Source organism: Brassica rapa, chromosome A07 (genome assembly GCF_000309985.2).
Source record: "Brassica rapa cultivar Chiifu-401-42 chromosome A07, CAAS_Brap_v3.01, whole genome shotgun sequence".
Lineage (NCBI taxonomy): Eukaryota > Viridiplantae > Streptophyta > Magnoliopsida > Brassicales > Brassicaceae > Brassica > Brassica rapa.
The window spans coordinates 6,139,321-6,156,347 of NC_024801.2; the positions used below are offsets into that span (position 1 = coordinate 6,139,321).

Consider the following 17,027-nt stretch of genomic DNA (forward strand, 5'->3'; position numbering starts at 1 on the left):
CGTGGTTTTGGACTTTGTGTAGAAGTGGCTTAGGAATGCTGATCGAACCTGGTCCCATGAGGTGAGAGAACCGGTTGGGAGAGATTGCAGCCAGCGAGAAGCTTTCCCTTCAAGAGAGAATGGGAACAGCGAGCATTTGACATAATCTGGTGGCACTCCATTAGAGCAAGAGAAATTGCAGATCCTCTCAAAGGCCTCTATGTGGTCCATTGGAATGTCTGAAGTGAGGCCGCTGAACGTGCTCTTCTGTACCAGACCTACCAGTGCAGGTTTGATCTCATAATCTTGTAGAGTACAGGGTGGAGAGCTGATGGGGGAGAAGTTAGTAGCGAAGTTTGGCGGAAGGTTTCGCTCCCTAATAAGAGCACCACGCTCTTCTCGTGTGGCGTTCTCGGCTGCTTGGTCCTCAGCAGTTTGTTGCTGATTTTGGATGGTTTGCTGCATCTGCAACATCTGTTGTTGCTGAGTCTGTATTTGTTGTTGAATGAGTGCCAATGCAGCAGTGAGGTCATCCATGTTGACGTGATCACCCATGTTGGTGTTGGTTGTTCTTGGCTGTTGACGGTTCTGTCTTTCTAATCTTGTGAGTTCTTTGTTGGTCAGTTGATGTAGTGGTCCTTGTGCTTTGCTCCGAGTATGTCTACTGGTCATGCACTTGGATCATCTGTTCCAACAAAGAAATAAAGCAAGTTAGATATCTCACACTAAATATTAAACCGAAAAAGAAAGGTAAAGCTTAGTCCCCGTCGCAACGGCGCCAAAACTTGGTACACTAAAAATGAATCCTTGCTACTGTCAAGTTAACAGTGGTAATTGTAATATTTGAGATTCAATCCTGAGGACCAGTTTACTTTTTACTCTTATGAGTTCAATAATAAGCTGAGAAACAAGTGGGGTTTTGGGAATTCATTGTGACGCAAGTAACTAGAATACCTAGATGGTTCAAATTTGATTTAAATGAAGCCGGCTTAGGGTTATTAATCGGATGTCAATGCAGAACTGAACAACTATTCAAGTGCAATGAGGTGCACTCTAGAATTCAGATCACTCGGCTAGAACAATCCACTATCGTGGTCTTGCTCCCTTTGCATATCGGTCTTGAATCCTAAGTTCTCACTTGGAACAAGACACGATAACAAGCCTTAGAGACAAGATCTGATTAGTTCACGTAATACCCTAATATCTACTCTCGCTGATTAGGGATACAAAGCTCATTCAATATATGTCAATTTATCTCCTAAGCGGTTAGCTAGGTGATTAAATCAGAGATCGACAGTTCATGCGGCTAACACCCTACAACCCTAAGCAAGCTTAGCCTACTACTCAATCATAAAGCAGGATGACACAAACATGGTTTCTGAATAATACTGCATATAAAATAAAGTAGAAAGACAAGGGTTCAGGATGATCTTCTCGTGAGAATGAGAGATGAAGCCTTCTCCCTTACAAGTTGCTTAATCCAAAGAAAATAGTTATAGGTCTCTTGCAAAAACTAGCGTCCGAAAAAGAAATGATAGCATAGGCCTTTTTATATGGAGGCGCTGGTGGTAAAGAGATAAGAGAGAGTGGAATCTAGGGCAAACTTCCAGAATTGGAACTTTCCTTAATGATCGGGAACAGTCAAACGCTTGTTCTCTTCGGGAACAACCTTCGGGTTGTTCTAGATGACTGTTCCGCATCGAATCCTTCAAAACGGCATCCGACTTCCAGAATCTCTCTTCTTTACTCTTTCACCTGCTCCAAACCTGGAATGATATCAATTAAACACGAATTAGGACTTAGAATTAGCTCAAAGCACACATATAATGGTACTAAAAACACCATATATCATGGTTCGGGTGGTTTGGTTGGGATCCATAGTCGCGCTTAGGAAACTTAGATCGGTTTCTTAGCAAAGATGTTTTTCATTTATCTTTCCACAGTCGGTGCCAAAATGTAGAACCTAAAATCTACACTAAGTATTTGAAAGTGATCGGGAGTTTGATCTAGGGAAGATAAAAGATGTAGGCAACAATATCTTTAGAAAACAACGATGTTAATAGTTTCCAGTAGGCAAAAATGGACTTTATTGATGAATAGGACCGAATACAATAAGTTGAACTAGATTGAATTACACAAGTGAGATCGTTAAAGAAAAGGATCTAAGAACAGGAGAAAACAAAGTCGATGTATGTGTGTAGCTCTCTCTCTAGGGTTTTCAACGTGTTCTTCTTCATGTCCCTTCTCATTTCTTTATAGCGAGTCGACTTCGCGATCTCTGTAGCTGTTCTGCGACCTTTGTAACTGCTCCGCGATCTTAGTAACCGCTCCGCGATCTCTGGGGGCCTCGACTTCTTTGCTTTTGAGCTCGGTTGCTTGCTACGGGTTTTGATCCTTACAGCACATCACTTTGATCGTGGCCCGTTAAGGTATTACCCAAAATTGGGTCCAACATCTGGGATGTAACGAACTTCACTCAATGTGACCGATGATCCATCTTTGTTGTCTATGGTTATTTTTCCCATTCCTCAAACTATGCACAATGAGTTGTGACCCATCATCACTTTATTCCCGTCATATTCCACAAACTCTGATAGAAGATCCCTTTGTTGCGTGATATGAAAAGTGCAACCTGATTCCAACACCCACTCTTCATTTGATACCATCAGACTGTCTGTCAGGGCTATTAACCCTGGAAGATTCTTTGCCACGTTTGCTGAGTTTTCTAAATTTGAGGAGTGAGATGTTTTTTGTGTTCTGGACAGTCTCGTTTCCAGTGTCCATCGCTTCCACATATCCAACAAGTTTTATCTTGTTTTACATTCTACTTTCCTATTGACCTGAATCTGCTCTTTCGTTTGCTGTTCCATTGCTTGTTATTTCTTGAGTCATTTCTGGTCGATGTTCTTCCCCTTGACTCACTGTAAAGACCCTTTGAGTGTATGCCTCTTGTTGTCAACCCCTTCTGCTTTATCTCTGCCTCTTTTGAGTATGCCATAGTGATGACTTTGTTGACTGTCAGCATGTCTTTCCGGTTCCATATTGTATGGTATGTACCAATGGCTCACAGGCTGTAGTCAGCCCAGAGAGTAGTTGAATGGCTTGATCCTCGTCTGAGATGTCGATCTTGATACTTGCCAAATCAGCTAGAAGCTTTAGGAAAGAGTCAAAGTTCTCTTCCATTGGTTTATTTTCTTCCATCCTGAAGCAAGAAAACTTCTTCTTGAGATATATTCAGTTTGGCAAAGACTTTGTTTGGTAGTCTCTCTCAAATTCTTTCCCCATTCTAAGAGATATAGTCTCATTCATAATCTTCATCAAGATCAAATCACTGGGACAAGTGGTGAATAGACTCCTAGCTCTTAGATATCTTTCTGCCTTCTTTAGGTCTTTCTTTACTTCGACACCTTCCTCTAGCTTTGCTATATCAAATTCAAAAGTGGTTTCTTTCTAAAGTACTGATACCAGGCCTTGAATCGCTAACTGTGTCATCATCTTAAATTTCCAAAGTCCAAAGTCACCGTTCCTATCGAACTTCTCGATCTCGAACCTCCCTGGCGTCGGATCCATCCTCTTTGATGTGTGATTCCTCGCTTCTTGTCACTTGCAGATAACCAAGAAAACAATCCCACAACAACTAGATGCACAACCAAAGATTCAAGATCAGATCGATTTAGTATAAGAGTAGAATTGAACTTCCTTTATAATCCCAATCAACCTCTTCTCGTTGATTGGTGCTCCTCGATCTTTACTCCTCGTAGAACCAGATCGTTCTTCTGAATCCGGACCTCGATCATGTCTTCTGAATCCTTTGAATGCTCTAGCCTAGCTCTGATACCACTTGTAGAATAATCTGATACACACTTGTATTGTATCTCAATGATCTCTCTTGACTATCGAACGCTTTGATTCTATCGATCTCTCACGTCTCTCGTAGTTTGAAGATCGCGACTCCACTCACACACTCGAAAACCCAGAACGCAACACGAAAGAAAACAATTGACAAGAAAACACCCAAAGTTTTAGAGTTCCCCAGATTTTGGGTACATCTCCTTCAGGATCGGTACCTGGAATTCGTTATCTCTTTGGAGTGTTACACGAGATTCTTTACAACAATGGCAGAATCATCTGCTTCGGTACCTGGATAACATGAGAAGAAGACGAGGCTGTTAGGTTGTTATGAGGTGTTATCCTCTGCTTCTCATCCTTCTCCTTTTATATGCACATGTAACTTCAGCTCCTGGGTTTCACTCTTTCACCAGAGGCCGAGCATAATCTTTATCGCTCTTCTTTATTATTGACGTCCAGGCCCAGTTGTCAACGACAGGCCCAGTCCAGATCAACTCAGTCACTTGCCAATCTCACATAGAATATTTTTGGAATATAACTTTTTTATATGTTTTAAAAATTATGTATTGCCATTTTTGATCTACATTAAATATGTATTGTCATTTTTTTTTGTCAGCAAACAAAGCAGACTCATGTAGACTCTGCGAACCACCCCGATAGCTCTGCATCCATATGGACGACAAATGACGGTTGCTTTCTTGCACTGCGTGCGAGACTGTCCGCCTTTGAGTTTTGTGTCTGTGGTATATGAATGATCTCTGAGCTGTTAAAACTCCTCTTTAAAACTTTTATGTCTTCCAAATAGCTTGCAAAGGCTGGCCACTCTTCTGGTTCCGACACCATCTTCACCAATTGAGCACTATCTGTTGCAAAAGTAACCCATGCTTGTCTAAGATTCCTCATACATTCCATTGCCCATATAAGGGCCTCTATCTCTGAGTGTAGTGGCGACTGACTCGCTCTCGTGTTCCTTGCTCCCATTAGTCCATCGTAGCCTTCCAGGGTACTATACCATCCTTGCCCTGAAAAGCTATCCTCATTTTTCCAAGATCCGTCTGTAAAACACCATCTACCTGGTATACTCGTTATTATCGAAGATACATGAATTTGGGTGCGTTCCATGTCTTGAGTCTGAGAATTTTGTGCTTCCACCCAAAGTAACGATTCCATTTCTGCCAGTTTAAGAGTATCTCTCGGGTCCATATCCAAATTGCTAAAAACTTTATTGTTTCTACCTTTCCATATATACCAGAGAATCCAAGCAAATGAATGATCCTCCATTTCAGGAGAAAGTCTCCAAAATAAATGATCCATATTGGTAAACAAAGATTGAGTGGGAAAAATATTTGGATTCATCGGGATCCGTGAAAGTGCCCAGACCTGAACCGCCGGTGGACATTCAAAAAACACGTGATTAGCTGATTCCTCGGGAGCACCACATCGGTCACAAACAGTATCTCCTTGCATTCCTCTTGACCTCAAATTTTTCTTAACCACTATACATCCCGTCAATAGTTGCCATAAACAATGTTTCAACTTGGGTGGGCAGCGTAACTTCCAACAGAACGTCTTCAAAGGTGTTATCGAAGGGCCAAACTGGGGTGGCATTATTTCTCTATCCGGATATACTCGTTCCACTTCATATCCAGATTTAACCCTATATTTTCCATTCTTTGTAAAATGCCATCCATTCCGGTCTTCTAGATGAGATCTACTGATAGGAATACTTTGAATAATTTTCACATCTTGCGGATCCACCAGAGCCCGAATAACCTGTAGGTTCCATGATCGTGACGTTCCATCGATAAGAGCATCCACTGTTAGGTCCGGGTAAAGATTGTGTTGATTTTTATTTGCTGGTCTCGGGCGAGTGGATGGAAGCCAAGGGTCATTCCATACTGATATAGATGATCATGTTCCCACCCTTTGATTAGTCCTATGCTAACCAGAGATCTAGCAGAGACAATACTACCCCAACCATAAGATGACAAGTATGATCTAATGGGTTCCAGGGGTGAAGCATTCCTGAAATATCTCCCTTTGAATACACGAGAAAATAAAGTATTCGGTTTGTCCATTAATCTCCAAAATTGTTTCCTAAGCATAGCTGTATTAAAATCTGTGAGATCTTTGAATCCCAAACCTCCATCGTCCTTAGAGCTACACAGTTTGTCCCATGATTTCTAATGCATACCTCTCTTGTTACCCCCTGGACTCCACCAGAACTGTGCTACAGCACTAACTAATTTCTTCATTGTTTAGCAAGGCTATAACCACAGATTTTATAATCACTTCCTTACCCCCTCTGGTGAAAAACTTAAAAGTCCAACCATTTACTCTGCTATTTAGACGCTCCTGAACAAATCCAAAAACTTGCACCTTTGATCCTCCCATATTTTCTGGGATGCCCAAATAAGACCCCATTCCTCCTAAATTATGTATACCTAAGATATCTCGAACTTCCTGTCGTGTAGCTTCTGCAATCTTGTGTCCAAATTGAATCGAAGATTTTTCAAAATTTATTTGTTGTCCTGAAGCCCCTTCATATTCTTTGAGAATCCTAAGAATTGTCTGACATTCTTCCTTCTGAGCTTTGCAAAAGAAAAGGCTATCGTATGCAAATAATAAATGGGAAATTGGGGGGCAGGCCCTAGCAACCTTTAGACCCGTTAGTTGCTTATTTCGTTCTGCCTTTTTAATATTTGCGACCAATGCTTCCGTACACATAATAAACAGATAAGGGGATAGAAGGTCCCCCTGACGTAATCCCCTATGTGGTATTATATGTCCTTTTGGCTGTCCATTCAATAAAACCTTATACTGAACCGAGGAAATGCATTACATCATTAATTGGATCCAATGCTGGCCGAATCCCACCTTGGTTAGTAGTTCTTGGATAAAGATCCATTTAACTTTGTCATAAGCTTTGCTCATATCCGTTTTTATTGCCAAAAATTTATCCTGACACGATTTATTAGTTCGCAAACCATAGAACATCTCCTGAGCTATAAGAATATTATCTGATATTAATCATCCAGCAAAAAAAGCCGATTGCGTCTACGAGATCAGTGATGGAAGACAGACCTTTAATCTTTGACATAATACCTTAGATATAATCTTGTATCCTACATTACATAAGCTGATAGGTATGAGTTCAGTCATCCTTGTGGGTCTCTCCGTTTTAGGAATCAGACAAATATTTGTAGTGTTTAACCTTGTGTCCAAATTTCCCGATGCCAAAAAACTATTGACCATTTCCAATAGATCATTTTTTATTATATGCCATGAGTGTTGAAAAAAGAGAGCCGTCATTCCATCCGGCCCAGGAGCTTTCTCCGGATGCATCATGAATAAGCATGTCGAACTTCCTCCTCAGTTGCCAACCGAACAAGCCGTTGATTCATTTGTGGTGTAATTGAGGGTGTAATCTCATCTAAAAAACCATCAAAACCAGTAGGAGTTGTTGTCTGAAACAGATCTTCAAAATAATCCACTGCCACCTTTTCTACCCCCTGCTCCTCAATTATCCAGTTTCTATCAGAATCATATAGACCCACAATTCTATTACGAGCACGACGTTGTTTTGTTAGAGCATGATAGAATTTTGTATTGAGAACCCCAGAAGTGTGCCACATATTACGACTCTTTTGTTGCCAGTACTCTTCATCATCCTTATAAGCTTCCTGTAACTTCCTTGAGACCTCTAGAATATCTTCTTGGGTTCTAGTATTATCCGTTTGGACTTCAAGTGCTTTCTGGAGTTCTCCAATTTTCTCTTTCCCATAAGGTGGATTATTCTTCCGCCATGTAGAGATCTCATGATGGCAGTTTGTAATTTTTGAAACGAAATCCCCCGGATTCGCCTCTGAGAATTCACCCCACCCTCTTGCAATCGAGTCCAATAAGCCTTCTTGTCCAATCCATCTCTTGTCAAACCGAAATTTTCCCCTCCGTCTTGTTATTTTATTGTCCAGAAAAGCCACCACCGGTCGATGATCGGACCCCACCATTCTCAAATATTCTGTGTAAGAGCATGGAAAAAGTGTATCCCAATCTTCATTCGCTAAAGCTCGATCCAACCGGCACCGAACCATAACTTTTTTCTTTTTTCCTTGTTTCCTTCTTCCTTGCCAGGACATCTGATTTCCTCGGACTGGGAACTCCAAAAGTTCAGTATTCCTAATCATGTCATTAAACGGTACAAAAGATCCTGCACTGCGTATGCCCCCCCCCCCCATCTTTTTCATGATTCCCAGTTATCTCATTCAAATCTCCAATAATAAACCACGGCTCTGACCTTGCTAGGCCATACCTTGTTAACCGTTCCCAAACTTGATCCCGTAACTGTTGAACCGGCTCTCCATAAACAAAGGTCATATAAACTTTTTTTCCAAGGGCCAAAGTTTCAACATCAATCATACGATTACTAGTATATAGAATATCAACCTGGTATTCATTATTGTAAAACAATGCCAAACCTCCACTCGCACCAACCGGGTCCACTGTAACTAAATTATCATAACCAAAATGAGACTGAAGACCCTGAAGGTAAACTAAATCTTGTTTTGTCTCGGAGAGAAACCAAAAATCCGGTCTATGTTTATGCCATATTTCCCGTAAATAACTAATTGTCCAGTGACTTCCCGCACCTCTACAATTCCAACTCAATACTATCATAAAAACCTTTTAGAAAAAACTCATTAGAGCTAGATTATCGGGTGTGAAGAAACTCTGGGTAACCAGACTCCACTCGACAGAAAACTGATATTTCATTATGTATTGTCATATACATGTATATATATATATATATATATGAATTATGGTTCATCTATTTAGTTTCCATTATTTTCTGTTTTAAAATAAATTTATTAAATAAATAAATGTATTTTAAGTGGTAATATTTTGTATTATTTGTTGTTTTCATAGTAAGTAATATTTTTTTATTAAATTTCTATTTGAACTTCAAACAAGAATAATTAATAATATATAGTAAAATTATAAAACAAAGTATATATAACTTATATTTAAACATAGAATTAAAATTTTAAGTTTACGTTTAAACATAAAATTATATTTGTTTTTGCTGTTTTTTAAATAGGCTTATGTGTGTTTTGGTAATGATATTATATTTTATTATATCACAATAAATATTTTACTATTGATAATATTTTCATTTCATTATTTTATAAGCAAAAACCAAAAAAAAAATTAACCAAAATATAAAATCATAATTCATGGTTTTCAAAAATTTAAAATATAATGCAAAATTAAAAAAAAAATCCAAATCTAAAATAAAAAAAACCAACAACTAAAAACAAAATTAAAAATTAAAAATCTAGAAACCAAACAAACAATCATCTCCATAAATGGATCTTGATTAGATTGGTAGTCTGGATCTAATTGTTTTAGGTTCGGTTAATAATTAGTTAGAAAGGTAGTGTCAAATTGTTTTTGTTATAATTTCTATTTAAAAAATAATAATTTAAATAAATAAAAGAGGAAAGTCTCCAAACAAGAATTTTTTTCAGCCATTTTATATCTTTTTTGGTAAAAAATTCCCAACATAAACTACAAACGATTTTATTTTTGCAAAGAGTACATATTATAACTCGAACATAGATACATTACATTACGAAAGTTTATTCACCTAATTTCTTTTATTTGACTTAAGTAACTTTTACAAACTCACCATGGTTTTACTTATAGTCATATACACATACATGTCACAGTTGTATACAGGACTGTGTGTATACATAGATGAAATCATCCATGGTGGTTAAAGTATTGATAGATTTAGTTGCCAGGCTGAGTCTGAACAGCTTCTGGACCGTGTCCACCGTGGCCTCCTCTTCCTCCGTGTCCCCCGTGGCCTCCTCTTCCTCCCTTGTATCCTCCACCTCTTCCTCCGTTGTATCCTCCACCGCCGTTGTATCCTCCTCCCCCGTTATATCCTCCACCTCCCTTGTATCCTCCACCTCCGTTGTGTCCTCCTCTGTTATATCCTCCTCGTCCGTTGTAACCTTCATTTCCGCCATGGCCACCACCATATCGATCAGGTTGCACAGTTTCCTCACTCTCTGTTTTCACCGTACATATCCAAAACAAAGCACCTCAATATTATTTCAAAGATATCTTTTAGCACGTGCATATGTGCATTCCACTCCCCGATTTTTGAAATAAATTTCGATTAAAACTATTCAAATATATATAATTTCGGATCTCGGTCAAAAAAGATAAATCGCATCATTATATACCTTCAATATAAAATTTAGACCGAACATCTAAATGATTTGAGATGGCCTGATACGTATAAAAGGTTTCAATATCATACATATCGTCTTCTTTTTTTCTTTTTTAATAAAACTGGGCTAATCTCCTGGAGAGCCTACCAGGAAAAGACAAACCCGGTTCCTCTACGGAGGAGTTAGATATTCACACCGCCTAGCTACACATATCGTTTTTTTTACTAGACAAATATTCCCTGCCTTTTTAATATAAGTCAGTTTTAGAATTATGCACACAGATAAAAAAATTATTATTTTTTATATTTTCTAACAAAAATATCATTAATTATTTATCTAACCACGAATCAGTCAATAATAAAATAGAAAGTATATTATCATTAGTTATATAAAACTAAGTGTTAATAAATTTTACATAGAAAATCGAAAAAATCATATAATTTAGAACATAAAAATTTCTAAAACGACTTATATTAAAAAACGGAAGGAGTAGATAACAACATCATACTTAAATGTGTTTTGACTTAGCAAGTCCAAATAATTAACCAGCATTAATTCAAACAAACTTTCTGGACTTAAAACGGACGAAATGGTATGATGAAATTTTGAAATAGTACTTTAGCACCACAGCCTTTGGAACTACTTTTATTTTTATATAGAATAATAATTTTACGTACCCGACTTCTGTGCAGATGCTGCGGCCATTTCTGACACAACGAGAAGAATTGCAAAGACACCCAGCATAATCAAAGTCTTTGAAGCCATTTTTTTTTTTTTGCTAAATTGTAAATATCATATAATGAAAGGTTTAGGGTTTTACAAGCCTAAATTGTGATACCTTGGCAAAAAGAAAGAAAAAACAAGGCAGTCACAAAAAGTTAGAGTAGAAACATTTAGTTATCTAATCCAAAGTTGCATAAGAGATTTGAAGCTTCTCCTATGTCTTCGCGCACTTATCGTGTTGCGAACCTCCCTGTCGATGGAGCTGAAGGTCGTCTGGGTTGGGCAGAATCCTGAGAGATGCACCGCTGAATTACATTGCCTCCAGACGTTGTAGAGGAGAGATTGTGTGGCCAGCTTCTTGAGCGTTGTTGGTGCTGAGGCAGAGGGGGCTCGTACCCAGGACAGAAGCTCTTCCCAAGACAGAAAAGCCCTACGAAGAGGATCCAATCGCGCAAAAATGAAGCTCCAAATGGCATTGCTGTAGTTGCAGGAGAGGAAAAGATGCTCTCTGGTTTCTTCATGGTTGTTACAGAAGCAGCACGCCGTTTGAATATTGAGACCCCACGAGGCAAGCCTGACCTTCGTTGGTAAACGGTTGAGGTTCGCTAGCCACATGATGAACGCCTGTCTTGGAATGGCTCCACTGAACCAGACTGCGTTGGCCCAAGTCTTTTTTGGTGATCTTGGTCTCAGGACCTCCCATGTCTTGGAAGAGGAGAAGCCCTTGCAGTCTTTGGAGTCGACTACCCATTCGAACACGTCTGATTCTGTCTGGTGTAGCGGAAGCTGGATGGTCGTTAAGTGGATATGGAGAGCGAGAGCGTTGTCTGATCTAGGCTGAGGAAGCTTCCATGTCGTTTCATTTGTAGCGTCTCTAACGGAGGCTGAGATAGGTACTCTACAGACCCTAGGACCCGAATCACCTAAGAATTTGATTAGCTGGCCAAAGGGAGTCCAACTATCGAACCAGAACTTTGAGTTTGCTCCATTGTGAACTCTGCACTTTAAGAACTGCTCTGCCAGTGGTCTGAGGGAGAGGATCGAGTTCCAAGATGCCGAGTCCGATCTCTTGCTTTCTAATGCCCAGAAGCTATCATTCTGTAGATGGTGGTGGGTGTGCCATTGCACCCATAGGGAGTTAGTGCCCGAGAATAATAGCCAAATAAACCGCAGGCACAACACCTTGTTCCAGTCATTGAAACTCCTTAAGCCAAGGCCTCCTTCTGTTTTCGGTAGACAGACTGTTTTCCAAGCCACTTTTGCTGAGACTCTATTCTCAATATTTCCAGCCCATAGGAAACGTGAGCAGAAGGATTCTATCTTTTTCAGACAGCCCTTGGGTAATATGAACGTTGTCATCCAAAAATTTACAGTTCCATTTATGACAGAAGACAATAGCTGGAGTCTCCCTGCATAACTCAACATTTTAACAGCCCATGACCTGAATGTACCAACTAGGTTCTGTATCAAAGGGTCATACTCCGATATCCTAAGCTTTCTATGCATCAGCGGTAAACCGAGATAGCGAATAGGGAGCTTACCAATTGGGAACTCGTATCTAGCGACTTCCGCAGTTTCCAAGGGGTTGAGACCAGCAACGAAGAGCTCTGACTTGTCTCTGTTAACTTGCAGCCCTGACCAGCTGGCAAAATCATCTAAGGTTTCTGCGATTTCGTGCAGAGAATTAGAGCCCCCATCAAAGAAGATCATCACATCATCAGCAAACATCAAGTGAGAGATATTAACATCAGCGGTTCTAGGATGGTATGAGATGTAACCCAAGTCAAATCTAGCAGATAAAAGTCTGGAGAAGACTTCCATTGCTAGCACGAATAGGTAAGGCGACAGCGGGTCCCCCTGCCTAAGACCTTTCGAGCTCTTGAAAAACCCATCAGAAATGCCATTTACTGAAACAGAGAATGTTGGAGTCGTGATACACTCCTGAATCCAGCCAATGAAGATCTCAGGAAAGTTGATGGCTCTGAGGGTAGAGATAATGAAGTCCCATCTGATTGAGTCGAAGGCCTTCCGCAAGTCAACCTTGAGCATACCCCTCTTTGAGATGTTTTTCCTGTTGTAACCATGGACAATCTCCGTTGCTAGAAGAACATTTTCAGACAACAACCTGCCTTTGATAAACGCAGACTGCGACGGTGAGATGACATTGTAGAGTATCTCTTGAAGGCGGTTTGTTAGCAGTCTGGATATCACTTTGTATAGAGTATTGACGCAGGATATTGGTCGAAAATCCTTAGTCCTATCAGCATTAGAAGACTTGGGGATGAGGATCAGAGAGGTTGCATTCCATTGCTTTAAGAGTTTGCCCGATCTGAAGAACTCCAGAATAGCTTCTGTTGCCTCAACGCCCACAATACTCCAAGCCCCTATGAAGAACTCTGCTGGGTAACCATCTGGACCACTAGTTTTGTTCGAGGGCAGAGCAAAAAACGCTTCTCTAATTTCTTGCCTAGTGAACTCCCTAATAAGATCCTCCTTCTGTACCTCAGTGCATCGGTAGGGCAAAAGCAGAGAGAGATCTTGAGGGTCTAAAGAAGAGGGGTCATGCTCTGCGCCTAGCAAGTCTGAAAAGTAATTCAGGCAGAGGCTTTGGATCGCAGCCTGTCCCTCCACTCTCGTGTTTTGATCATCTAAGAGATAATGAATATGATTAGATGCCCTTCTCGTTGCGATAAGTCTGTGGAAATACGCTGAGTTGCAGTCGCCACCTTTAATTGAGTTTATGTGAGATCTTTGAAATAAGAATCTCTCCTCGGCTTTGGAAAGGGTTACCCATCTGTCCATCTCCACTCTCTCTGCTACCGCATTTGCATCAGTTGGTCTTAGGAGGAGGATTTGCTGCGCAGCTAGTAGCTTCTCGTGAGCCTCCTTTACTCTCTTTTCCAGGTTTGAATAGTTCTCCTTGCTGAAGGTTCGAATACCCGCCTTTATCATTTTCAACTTCCTAGCGATGGTGAGCATCGCTGATCCAGTGACATTTGTAGAGTACCAAAGATCTGTAAGGTAATCAAGAAACTGCTCGTTGTGAAGCAAGAAGTTGTAGAAGCGGAATGGTCTCTTTTCTCTAGTCGATGCCGCCTTCAAGAGAACAGTAGCCACTGCGTGGTCCGAGAAGTCTGGTTCCCCAAAGATAGCAATAGAGTCCGGGTTGCTGGAGAGCCAGTTATCGTTGACAAGTACTCTATCAAGTTTCTTGGCGATGACATTAGTCTTGCTTTTATTTGTCCAAGTGAAGGTCGGCCCCTTGAATGACAGATCAGCCAAATCAGCTTCCAATAGAGTCTCCCTGAACAACCTTGTTTTAGTGTCAACGTTTAGAGATGTCGGTCTGGAGTGTTCTTGGGGGTGAAGCGTTTGGTTGAAATCTCCTAAGACCATCCAAGGCCTGTTTTTGATTCTCGGATCATCACTCAAACTGATAATCTCCTTCCAAAGTTCCCGTCTCTGCTCCTCCTCATTTGAGGCATATATAACGGTGATAATATAAGCAGAAGGCTGGTTAGGAAGTTGGACCTCTGAAGTAATCGATTGTAGGGATTTGTGTAACACTGTTACCATGACAGAAGGGTGCCACACTACCCAGATCTTCCCAATCTCCGAGAAACTGTAGTTCTCCACAAATTGCCAGCCAGGTAGAATGCCGGTTAAGAACTTCTGAATCTTTGGCTGCTTTACATGGGTTTCTATAATACCCCCAAAAAGTGGTTTATTTAGCTTCCACCATTTTCTAAATCCGCTGCGGTGACTATATACGTTGAACCCGCGCACATTCCAGCAAAAAAAGTCTATATACATTGATGATTAGTGTTTTGAGGGAAGAGCCCCTCGGTTTTTCTTCTTACTTCTCCTGGATAACACCCTGATGAAGTTCTCATGGTCGTCGTGGTAGCCATCTGATTCACCAGAGTAGGTGTCAGAGGAGTCATGCTCTAGGTCAGATGATTTCTCTTCCTCAGTGCCTTCGCTAAGCTTGACTCTTTCGTTTCCCGGGGGGGTTTTTTCAGCAGGGGTAAGGCCACTACTATCACCTTTATCCTGAACTATCGTCGGAGGTAATGTGACAATTGGTTCCTGAACACGTTTCCCATTATCACGAACTTGCCACTGCAGCTGTGGAGCCTTATCTTTGAAGCCATTTTCTTTAACCGAATTTAAGTTATAACACTCTCTTTGTCGAAAAACAAATGATGAATAAAATGTCAGTCTGCATGATCTCTATTTAAAGAGAAAGAGGAGCAGCGGATGAGAAAAGCCAAATAACAAAAATTCAATAAAAATAATTTAATTTTTTAATTAAAAGAAAAAGAGGCAGAATTTATCACAACATTGGATTTGGAACTTTATAGAATTTGAACACCTACTAAGTTCCAGAAAATCTAAAATTAAGATAAAATGTTGAAAAATTATTACAGTTTCTTTAAAAAGATTTAAATCAATTTTATAATATTTAAAAAAATATTTAAACCTTTGAATTTTATTTTAATGAAAATTTATGTTCTTTAAAATTTTATTTTTATTACTTATTAATTTATATAAAATATATAAATATACAAAATAATATTTCTAAATAAACTTTATTTATCTGATTTCATTTTTTTATTTTTATGTAAAAGTGAAAAATAAAGAAGAATTTATTTTGTAAGAAATTTCAAATAACATCATCATAGGAAGTGATATTTTTATTCATTAACTTTTAACCATATAAGTTATTTTTATAATTCCACCACTTCTTATTTGATAGATTTTAATGACTAAATCTATATTTCCAATAAGTTAGAATTTCGAAGAACTAATACAAATTATGAACTCAATAACTTTGGATTTCAAATTATTTCTGTAAATGTTAAATACAATATAACTGATGATTTTGGGGGAAAATGAAATCCTATAAACTTACTAATCGGTTAATTCAATAATTACTCTAAAATATTTTCTAGAGAGACTTCTTGGATGAGGAGTTTGAAAAGTAATTAAGTAGAAAGTGAAAAGAAGTTATTTTGTTAAATATTTAAGATGGGTTTACTTAATTCATTTAACTGTTATGAAAAATGTGTTCTCAATATATTCTATTTAGGTTATTTCCTACTTTTCAGTTTTAGATCTTGTTAAGCTTGAATGTACCATGCGTAAGAAGAATATAATGACCCACATTCTGGTCCAATGAATTCAGATCGAGGCCCAAACCCATCCCCATAAGCCCATGATATTTTCTATAAAAACTCAGCACTCTACTTTGTTTTCTTCACCAAAAATCATCAAGAAAAGTTTAGAGAGAAGAAGTTAATGGGAGAAATGAGGAATTGTTACAGAACCTGAGCCACCACTGGGTTCGTCGGAGCCTTCTCACGCCGTGACTGTGTCGAGCACGCCACCACCGTTAACCGCCCAAGGTAACACGGAAACCACATGCATTAGCTTCAATTTCGGGTCTGTTTAGTAAATCGCCCATTACTTCCTAACCATTAGCTTCATAACTTCCGTTTAGCTTCAGCTGCATGCAAGACCAACATTGTGTTCCTCTTGTGGAGACGAAGCCATAGACACCAACCACACCGTGATCGGAGCCCGGACGAAGCCGCTAGAGCTTCCCGAAGTTTCGCTACGATCGGAGTCCGCCGGAGCCGCCACGCATTCCGGCCACTTGCCACCGTCTCCGACCATCGTTCGCCGGAGCCGTCGTGCCCGGCCACCGTCCGTCCGCCGCCGAGAAGCTGCCACCGTATCGCCGCCTCTCCGCTGCCGTCGGCGATTTCCCGGTAAACCGCCGCCACCCTCCGCCGTCGCCGCCGTCACCACCGGTGACCGTCGCCGGTAACTCGGCCAAGTCCGGTGAGACAACTCGGTGACTCAGTCAACTGGTGGTTTGACTGGTTTAATTGGTTTAAATCGATTTTGGGTTGGTTAGGTTAAACCGGTTGGTTATTGGAAATTGATTTTGGATAGAAGTAAACCGGTTTGCAATTAATTAGGATCTGGTTCAATTAAAAATCAAAATCGGCTGAGTTAAACCGGTCGGTTCAGTTTGATTTCAATTTGGTTAAGGGTTGACCGGCTTGGGTCAGAGTTGACCAGGTTGACCTTTGACCTGCGGATTGACTTTTTGGTAAACTTTAACCAGACCCGTTTTAAACCGTTCGAAAGCCGTTCTGACTCAGAATTTTGCCCTGATTTCAGATTAAGAGTCTATTTGAGCAGCTGGAGTTCATAGATACCACA

The 17,027-nt window shown here is 39.9% G+C and overlaps 1 protein-coding gene across 2 annotated transcripts; it reads right to left on the reverse strand.

Annotated features, from left to right (window-relative positions):
• Positions 1-9,444: 9,444 nt before the first annotated feature.
• On the reverse strand, positions 9,445-15,183 carry LOC103849411 (glycine-rich protein 3 short isoform). Of its 2 annotated transcripts, XM_009126175.3 has the most exons (3): positions 14,936-15,183; positions 10,748-10,823; positions 9,445-9,905 (listed from the first exon to the last, which is right to left on the reverse strand). In XM_009126175.3, the coding sequence occupies exons 1-3, from the start codon at positions 14,945-14,947 to the stop codon at positions 9,622-9,624; spliced, it is 372 nt and encodes a 123-aa protein (XP_009124423.2). In that variant the 5' UTR covers positions 14,948-15,183; the 3' UTR covers positions 9,445-9,621. The 2 variants fall into 2 exon arrangements, with proteins under 2 accessions (XP_009124423.2, XP_009124421.2); XM_009126173.3 differs by lacking the exon at positions 14,936-15,183 and having other exon boundaries at positions 9,447-9,905; positions 10,748-10,835.
• Positions 15,184-17,027: the final 1,844 nt, after the last annotated feature.